Genomic DNA, 9,121 nt, shown 5'->3' with positions numbered 1-9,121 from the left:
TTTAGATTGCAGTGTTAGATGCACCCATACTTGAATTTGTGTTCAAAGGCTGTGGATATCCAGGAAACGAGTGAACTTCCCTGTGGTACCCCCTGCTTAAAGGGTGTGTATGACTGCAGAGATTAACGCCTAAATGACCCAGCTTTAATGACGTGTGTGTTGCTGAACCTTTGAGTGGGAATGCCCTTGGAACACATGGTGTAACTGTGCTACAGAGGAGTGGAGGTGAAGTCCTATCCTGCACAAAGCGGTGATGCGGGAGCTGTTTTATACAAAGCAGGGTCTGGGCTACTCTTTGAAAAGCAGGTTCAGTCTGTGTTCAGGGGACTGCGAAGCATAGTTAAGATCCTTAAAAGCACAAAAGGTGCTATGTAAGTTTAGGGGATTATTATAAATGTCAATGTGCTTTACAGCTCTGACAAAACTCAAAGAAGGAGTAACAAGACCGTTCACTTCCCTGCGCTTCCTAGCAGGGCTACTTCATGCTTCAACATAGAAGCTGTAAAATGTTGATGTTTATAATTAGGTGTGCATAATGATCTCTTTATTCCTGAACTCACAAGGCTGGGAGTTTCTGGAAGCATCAGCTTCTCCTCACGACGATTCACCCTGTCCTCCCCTAGCAGGACTGCTCAAGGAACCCTTTTTTGGGGTTGCTTTTAGGACTAAGAGATGCCTGCACCTCCCCTTGGGCTGTGGGCTAGGCACTTAGTGAGTAAAGTTAAAGCCTCTGTGTGTTTTTAAGCAGATCAGATGCTGGTAAATCCTGTGGTATCATGTAGCAAAAGCTGTCCAGCTTTATTAGCAGTTTCTTGTTTCAAGAGCACAGTGCTTGCGTGGGAGTGCTCGGTTCTGCTCTCTCGTTCTGCTAAGGGCTGGCAGAAAAGAAGGCGATTTGGAAGAGCGAAGAGTGGTTCGGAAAAGCGGGATGAGTTCGGGGCTGGGATGAGGGGCTGTGGACTTCCGACTTGAAAGGGTCCAGCAGCCTTCAGAACTACACAGCTGAGCTCCGAGCCGCCCCTTCTCGGCAGCCTAACTAGCAGAGCCGGAGCTGGGAGCGCGGAGCAGGACCCAGGAGCCGAGCTCCCGGCCCTTCCCCTGCCCAAATCTGGCGGCGCATCACAGTGAGTGACAGCCAGCCTGGCCCTGCCCAGCCCGCACATCCCGCCGGTTTTTTCCAATCAGACCGGCCCGGGGAGGGATTTCCTGCGGGGACGGGGTCAGCCCGAACAGGACCCGGCTGAGTGCCGTGCGAGCGGAGGAGCGGTTGCTCGGGGCCGCCGGCGTGTTTTTTTTTTTTTGGTTCGGCCCGGCCCATCCAGTCCAGGCTGTGCGTCTCGGCGGGCTGCGAGCGCCCCCGGGTGAGTTGCGTCCGCGGAGCCGCCTCGCTCGGGACGCGGAGCGCGCAGAACTCGGGGCGGTTCGCCCGAAGTGGAGCGGAGCTCCCTCGGAGCGCCGCCGGATTGCAGCGCTGTGGTGGGAGGCGCAGCGGGACCCTGCGGGGTTTCCCGAGGTAGGTGAGGTTCTCCCCCGCCCCTCCAGACCGAGTTCCTTTGCCGATTCCTCATTAGCATCTTTCCTTCCTTACTTACGTAAATTGTTTGATGGTTGTTTTCCTTCTCTCCTTTTTTTTCCTGCGGCTGTAGGACTGTTTCAGATACTTCGGATCTCCGGATGGATTTGTGGGCTGAAGCTTCGCTTTGCTCCTGTGGGAGGGATGTTTTGCTTTTCCAGCTTTGTGCCTTCTTCCAGTCTTGCCTTTGCTGCTGCTCTTTTCTTGGGAGGCTGAATAGGTGGAGATTGGTATTTGGAGCTCTTGATACTTCAGAGTTGTTTGTTGAGTCTTGTGTGCTTCAGGAGAGGTAGGCAGCAGTGTGAGGCAGTTTTCTAGGTGAAGCTGCACAGATAATGAATGTGTAAATATCCTCAACGGTCCTGTATTTGTATCTTGTGCTTGCAGAGGGGTGTGGAGTTGGATGCAGATCTCTGAGTGAAATAAAATAAGTAGTTTTGAAGACAGAGGGTTGCAGGAGGTGTTGGAAAGCAATTTGTTTGTGTCAAGGTGTTATGACTCCAGTAGCTGAAACTTTGTTGTACAATAGGTAAGCTGGTGCGGGTGCTCTGTGGTACGAAGACGTGCTATCTGATTTGTGTGTGCATGGGCTTTGGCATCAGGCACTTAACTCCCAGGCAGCCTTGCACTGAGGAGTCATCAGTCAGCAAACCCAGAGACTCGGGGAATGACAGCAGAGGGGTAAATCCTCAGTCTGGTATGGGAACATGGGCATTGTCTTGTCCCAGGAGCTACACCTACATGGGAGCATTGTCTCTGCAGCTGTGCGTAAGGAAGGGCTGGAGCAAGGGGAGCCTGGTGCTGGGGATCTGTGCTTGCAGGCAGCTGCAGCTCCCAGTATTGCAAGTGGGTGGGGTGAGCAACACTATGCTTGATGTGGGGTCCCATGAGGGACTGGTACGCCCCTTCTGCTTTTGCCCATGAACCAGGCAGACTTCTCCCACTGTTGCTCTTTCTCTCTCCTGTGTGTTCTGCCCTCAAAACGGTGACCTCGATTGCTCAGAAGTAGAAGCACCCATCGTTATTTAAATGGCTGGGGGTGAGTGCTTTGGAAAGGGAGACAACAGACTTGGGCAGCGGCTGGGGGATACTGAAACTGGTTCCCATCCAACCTGGGTTGGAGTGGTGGGGCGATGTGTGACAGACCAGCAGCGGGAACAATGCATGCTGCCTGCCCTCCTGATTTCATGCTTGTCCCTGGGGCTTCAGAGCAGCCTGCTGGATACATGGTCCTGAACCAGCATAGAGTTTCTCACTGCCCTATTTGGTCAACCCAGGTACAGGACAAAGTGTTGGCTGGGAGATGTGAATGGCTGGAGAAGCCTGGGCCCTTTCCAGGGTGCCCTGTACAGCTAGGATGGGGGTTTCATCATGTTCCCTGAAGCACGGTTGCGCTATGGTTTGCACTCAGCGCTCACTTGGGCCCAGTAGCGTTCATGTATTGGATACAGAGTGTCTTGAATCCCAGAGCACTGAGCTTTCATGGTAGCTTGAAAGGCCAGGGTTTGTCCCTGTACCAGATGGGAAAGGTACCAGGCAGGTTCAGCCAGTCTCAGGGCCCCTGGAAGACTTGGCAAAACCACCTCAGCTCCATCACTTGGATGCTACCAGTGGCAGAGGGGAAAGGGAGAAGTTGCAGTGACCTGGACCCCATTTGTGGTCAGTGTAGAGTGCACAGCATGCACAGCCCCATGGGCTGTGAGAACAGGGAAGGAGCAGTGGCAGCACCGCTCATCCATCCACAGCTCCCCTACAGAAGGCTTCCTCCACAGGTCCTTCCCTCTTTTTATCACAAGGATGAGCCGAGTCCCACCAGGACTAAATATAGTCAAAGTATTTGTTCTTCGACATGGATACAAAAGCTATCATGATGGTGCCAGCCGGGAGGTAAATGTTCTTTGAAGGCTGACTCTTCTCTTCCCTTCCTCAGGTCCTGGGTTGCTGTGCCAGCCTGAAACAGGGCTCATCTGTGTGCAGGGTTCCCCATTGTGGCTGCAGCACAGTTTGCAAGAGGAATGCTGAAACAAAAGCGCTAATGAGCACCAGAGAGAAAGGATCTATAACTTCCAGATGGCAACAAGCCTGTAATCCCTTTGGGAAGGATTAGGGACTCATCAGCGTGGCATAGCCTGGCAAGGATAGCCAAGCAAGACACCTCTGGCTGCAGAGTCCAGCGCAGGTTTGGCAGCATCCTGACGCTGGCCCCGCTGGCTGTCCTGCCCTGAGCTGCCTCGTTTGGTCTTGTAGCATTCTGTGGCGGCCAGTAACTGGTCCTGCAGCACTGAACTCTCCTCATTTTGACTGATGGCATGTTCTTCAGCCTAACCCCATCTGGGTCCTGCTGCTCCCAATGAAGAAAGAGACTTCTGCTGCTGAAAGGGAGACTTCTTCCTTTTTTTTATGTCCTGTGGGATTTTAAGGCATTCTTCTTGCTGGATTTCACCTCCTATTCAGGCATATTTTGAGGATTTACAAACTTATTTCAATGGCTTTATAAACTAGTGGGATCTGAAGGCTTCTTCCTTCTGTGCCGCTCCTCCCACCTGTCTGCAATGGGGCGAGAGCAGGAACTGATCCAGGCTGTGAAGAATGGGGACATACCTGGTGTGCAGAAGCTGGTGGCCAAGATCAAAGCATCCAAGACCAGTGAGTATCTGGGTGCAGGGCTGCTGGGATCCTTCCTTCCTCTGGGCGTCACTGCATGTCCCAAGCCACAAGCTGTGTCCACAGGTTCTGTGCAGGGCTTGTTCTGAACATCTGAGCTGGGGTGGTAGTGCAGACTTTGAACCCCCATGGGAGAGTTATGCTGTGGTTAGAGGCGTGAATGCAGCCTGTGTTGATGAATGACTGAGCTGTAAACGATCCTCCCAGCAGAGCTCGGGTTCCCTTTGGGCTCAGGGCCAGGGGCCCTGAAGTGTGGGCACTGAGCAGGGAAGGGCAAAGGGAAACAAATACCAGGGGAGTCCATGAAGCTGCTTGGGGGGATGTGGTACAAAAGGTCTTTAGCAATTGCCACTTACTTTGTATTTATCTTGTGAAAAATTATCATCCAAGCCAGTCGACTGGAACCAATTGTAAAACCTTGAATTTCAGTCTGGTAATGTTTAACCCTTCAGCAGTCCTGATTTCTTTCATGTATGCTTGGAAAGGCCAGCTGCAAGCAGGCTCAAAGCAAATGGCAAGCTTGACCAGTGTTAGGTGTTTGATGGGCCAGTGGCCCACCTCCCATAGGTGTTGTGAAGGTCATGGGGGCCCTGGTGTCTTGAAAGTACCTGACAACTCACACTGGAAACAGAGGGTGTAAAAGGTGGAAGAGCAGACCTAGTGCTACAGAACTTGCAAAAGTCTGAGCTTCATGAGCAGGTACTCCGGTCACTGCTTGCAAGTTGCAGAGAGAAGCAAACTGGAAAAAGTAAACAAAAGGGTGCTTGTCTGCGGGGTGTGAGCAGGGGGAGCTGCACAGCTCCTGTGTGGGATGTGGGAGCCACTCTGGGCAAGGATTGGCCAGAGAATCCCCTGTCCCATGCTTACAGCCTGCAGGGATGACTGACTGGGAAGTTAGAACGGGCAAAACAGATCTAGAATTAGCTCCCTACAGCAAAGTGTTCATATAGTCTCCCAAAGAGCCCGTCTGGCTATGGCTGTCATCCAGGCTGTGCTTTGTGGGAGGGTCTCAGGGGTCTCTGCAGGAAAACTTGAGGGAAAAACTGGAGGGAGTGGGGAGAAGCAGCCAAGAGTAAAAGCTCTCATTCTTAATCGGTGCAGCTCAGAGCAGAGAGGCTGGTGCTGAGAAACATGAATTAGGCTGAGGATTTTAGATGTGAGATGGGGATAAAATCCCCAGGATTGGCTCCTAGAAGGCTTTGGCTAGTGCCAAAGCTTTATAAATCTATGTGGGCTGCTGTTTCCCACTGGAGCCAGCCCTGAGCCTGCTTTTATCACAGAGGAGGCTGGGTGCCCCTTTGGGTGACAGGATCAGGTGCCTTTGCCTCTGCTCAGTGCTCAGGATCTGTACCTATTTGGGGCTGCAGCCTGTGTAGGGCAGATCTTAGGGCTGGAGCAAGATGGACTTGCTCGTGCAGAAGGCCTGAAAGCCACTCCAAGGCAGTAAATAATGTCAGCAGATGCAACCTGGATCCCCAAGCTGGTGTCCTGTGGCCAGGCAGCATAATGTGGGCGGGCATGGGGCCCCCACAGCTTTCCTTGCCTGTGTGCCGGGGGTGGACCTCCAATACCTCTCTCCCTGTTAAAGCCTGTCTGTGTTTTCTCTGGCGTCTTCCCTCCCTCCAGCCACGGGACACCCAGGTGAATTGAGTGCATTGAAATCCCCCATTGAAGCAGCGTCAGCGGGTCCTTCGCTATGCTTATGTTCATGTTACTCCTTTATAAGGCGGGGGAGCAAAAAGCCCAGACCATGGCAAGGCACTGTCTGCAAGCCCTGAGCCACTGCATGGGGGGCAGCCGCTGCCAATCCCTTATGCTTCCCTCTGCCTCCTTCTGCCCATGCCGTGTGAGTGGAGCGTTTGTTGCTCGTTAAAGTGCCTTTTCCATATGACAGACCGAGATGCTGATTTTTTTATTTTTTTTTTTTAAAATCCCTCTAAGAGTCCTTCTGCTGTCTTAATGGATTCAGAGTGCCGTCACTGTGATTAGCCCTCCGGGACTTCCTGTGCCTAAAAAAGTCACCGCACATAAGCAAGAATCAAGTGCCAGTCCCGGCAGCGGGAACTTCAGGGACACATTGTTTAATATTCACCGTGTGCAGCCCTCATCCCCAAGCAAGCGCCGCTGTGCAAGTGGGTCACAGCACCTATTATTGTAAGGCTGCTGGGGGTGTGGAGGAGGGAGGGGCAGAGAGAAAGTTTGGGTTGGGAGGATTAGAGTCAGCATGGGCAGATATCCTGCCTGCAGGAAGGGGCCGTGGGGATGATGCCATAGTCACTCATAGCTGGAAGGAGAGAGTCTGCTCCCACTGCCCTGGCTGTGCTTTGTTGAATTTCTCCTGAGCAGCAGTAGAAACATCCCTCTTTTTAATTTCTTTCTCTCTCTTTCTCCCCTCCCTTCCCCTCCCCGTCTCAGCACTGCAGAGTTTAATTGAAATTGTTAAACGACCCGTCACGGCTTTGGCCTTTCTCCCTGGCGATCAATCACATTCCTGCCTGGCTGTGCTCACTAACAATGCAACAGAACCAGGGAGGCTGTGCAGGGTGGTTAGAAGTCCCTGGGAAGGGGCAAAGGGGACCTGCAGACCCCATCCCAGCTCATTGCAGCCATGGTGGGGTGAAGGCAGTGGGGACAGCTGCTGATGGGGGGGTGGGGAGACTTGTCCGAGGAGTGAGCCTTAATGCCTTGGCGGTAGCCTAGGACTGGAGGTGCTGTGGAAGAGAACAGGAGCTGGACTCACTGTTTGCCTTTCTTAAGGGAGTGGTGAAGCTTTTTGTTTAAATGTGCATGAAGTGCAAAGAAAGTGCAACAGCTGAGCAAACTCGTGCTAAACTCAAGGATAGAGGGCCTTCTTGCTGGGCTTTCACTCAGTGCTGTGGAAGGGCTGGTTGTCCTCAGCCTGCTGCTGACCCCTTTTCAGCAGTGGCACTGAGGCTTTTGGAACTCCCAGACCTCAGCTATATCAAGAGCAGGGCATGGGTGCCTGGGATTTGGATCCATCTGGGCTGTGACCTAACAAGCTGTTAAATGCAAGTAAAGCTCCTAATGGGAAGCCTTGGCTTTATCCCCTAGTGTAGCTTGGTGCTTCTTACTGATGGCAGCATGGGACACAGTGGTTTTTTGTTGTTGTTGTTTTTTTTTTTTTTTTTTTTTTCCCAGTGCCAGTCCTTGGATGCTGCTGTCACTTATCTGGCTGAGGAGAGGGGTGATGCTGAATGGGCTCTGCTGGCTGCAAGTCTGCAACAGGCAGATGTGGAATAATTTGCTTCCTCCCCCTTAAATTTCCTGCTAATCTCTAGGAGCTGTATCAGCTTAAGCTCCAAAGCGTGAGATTTAATATTTCTCCTGCTATTTGTTAGCCTTTGCTACTGATGCTTGGTGTTCCCATTCTCACCAAAACACCTGCCCTCCCTCTGAGTCCAGCAGGACTTTCTCCTTGTCTCAATGGCAGCAGTTCCCATGGTTGTGTGCAGGGGAAAAAGTCACTGCTTTTGCCAATCCAGGAGTTACTTTGTGGTGATGTGGATATGCCTTTGCACCAGCTGATGAGCCCAGCTCACTATCCCCATCATGGTGTCCTGCAGGGAGAACTGTCCTGTTTGTGGCTGCTCTGGGGGGAGCTTTGGTAGTCCATCTGTGAGGAAGAGCAGGAGCCTGCCTTGGGCAGCATCGTTATCATTTCAGACTCTGTCATATCCAAATGGTGATGGCAAAAGGACAGTTAGGCAACTTTCCTGTTGTGATTCTGTACTGAACATCACAGCTTGCTGGATCCAGCTCAGCCATCAAACCAGCATGCAGCCCTCACTGTGTTTCTCAAAGCCTAGGTTTCCAGGATAAGTTCCTAAGCATCCTTGGCATGGTCCTTTCTTCCTATTCATGTGTGCTGTAGATCTGACAGGCTGGACCAGTTGGGTGCAGGCTTGGAAAGCTTGCAGTGTGCTCCAGGGCCACTGTGAATGATGCCATAGAGCTCTGCTGAACCAGGAAAAGCTCTTCATCCCATTGAGAGCCAGCCCAGAGTGAGGAGAGGCACTGTGCCCTGGAGTGCCTGGCTGGCAGTGGCCCTGCACTGGGAAGCTCACTGCCTGCAGCCTGCTGAAACGTGCTTCCAGCCAGCCCACAGTGGGTGGAAGGGAGAGAAGGAGGCTTCAAAGGCTCCTGCAAGCATGGCTGCCTTCCTGCTTCAGGGATTGTGGTGAGACTGCAGTGCACAGCACAGGAGGGCTCCTTTCCCCATCCCACAGCTTCTGGTCTCTCTTGGGGGGTCTCCTCCAGCAGTCATGTGCCAGCCTGCTCTGTGCTCTGTGTTTTTTTTTGTTTTTTTTCCTCACCTTCTTTTCCCTCACTATCACAGATCTTTTCTGTCCCAGCTCAGTTGTGGGTTTTAGCACTTTCTATTTCTTTTCTCTCATGGGGAAGAAAGAGCACTACATGGGCAGCAGCAGCAAAAGTAGTGAGCATGCGATCACTTTTCAAAGCCAGCCTCTCACAGTTGTTGTCTTTGGAAAGGGTCCACTGCTGGCCCTGCATGGGGCCCAGAGTCCAGGAAAGCATCTCTGTGCCAAGCACAGGAGATAAACCATCAGCAAACGGTAGTGCAGAGGTGGATGGCAGACAGAAGATTCAGCATCCAGCCTGGTGGACATAGCCCCATCATTCTGTCCCTCTTTGCAGCCCATATTCACAGGTCCATATCACCCTCATTCTGGGTCTGTTTTTCTGTCCTCCTCCTTTGAAAGTGCTTTTGCAGTCTTCAGTGCCTTGTTGCAGCCTGTGCCACTTATTGCTATTTTTCTTCTTTCATGAGTGAAATAGTAGGAAGAAGAAAAAAAGTATTAAGTGTGGAGAATATCCATAAGGATATCTTAAGGGATGTGCAGG

General features: G+C 52.0%; 1 protein-coding gene across 10 annotated transcripts in view; it reads left to right on the top strand.

Moving 5' to 3' along the window:
* Positions 1-1,212: 1,212 nt before the first annotated feature.
* CASKIN2 (CASK interacting protein 2) overlaps positions 1,213-9,121 on the top strand; it is a 31,320-nt gene continuing 23,411 nt past the window's right edge. For 3 of the 10 annotated variants that reach the window (XM_052687858.1, XM_052687855.1, XM_052687848.1), the window contains exons 1-2: positions 1,213-1,513; positions 3,504-4,219. In XM_052687858.1, coding sequence (XP_052543818.1) covers positions 4,126-4,219 — 94 coding nt within the window. In that variant the 5' untranslated portion in view covers positions 1,213-1,513; positions 3,504-4,125. Of the gene's footprint in view, positions 1,518-1,646; positions 1,863-2,109; positions 2,613-3,503; positions 4,220-6,299; positions 6,370-9,121 lie in introns of those variants that run through there. The other 7 variants (XM_052687849.1, XM_052687853.1, XM_052687850.1 and 4 more) reach the window with 7 other exon arrangements.

This window comes from Tympanuchus pallidicinctus, unplaced genomic scaffold, assembly GCF_026119805.1.
Source record: "Tympanuchus pallidicinctus isolate F22 unplaced genomic scaffold, pur_lepc_1.0 scaffold23, whole genome shotgun sequence".
Classification (NCBI taxonomy): Eukaryota; Metazoa; Chordata; class Aves; order Galliformes; family Phasianidae; genus Tympanuchus; species Tympanuchus pallidicinctus.
The sequence above is the reverse complement of the archived record's forward strand: the minus strand, read 5'-3'. Positions and strand labels throughout refer to the sequence as shown.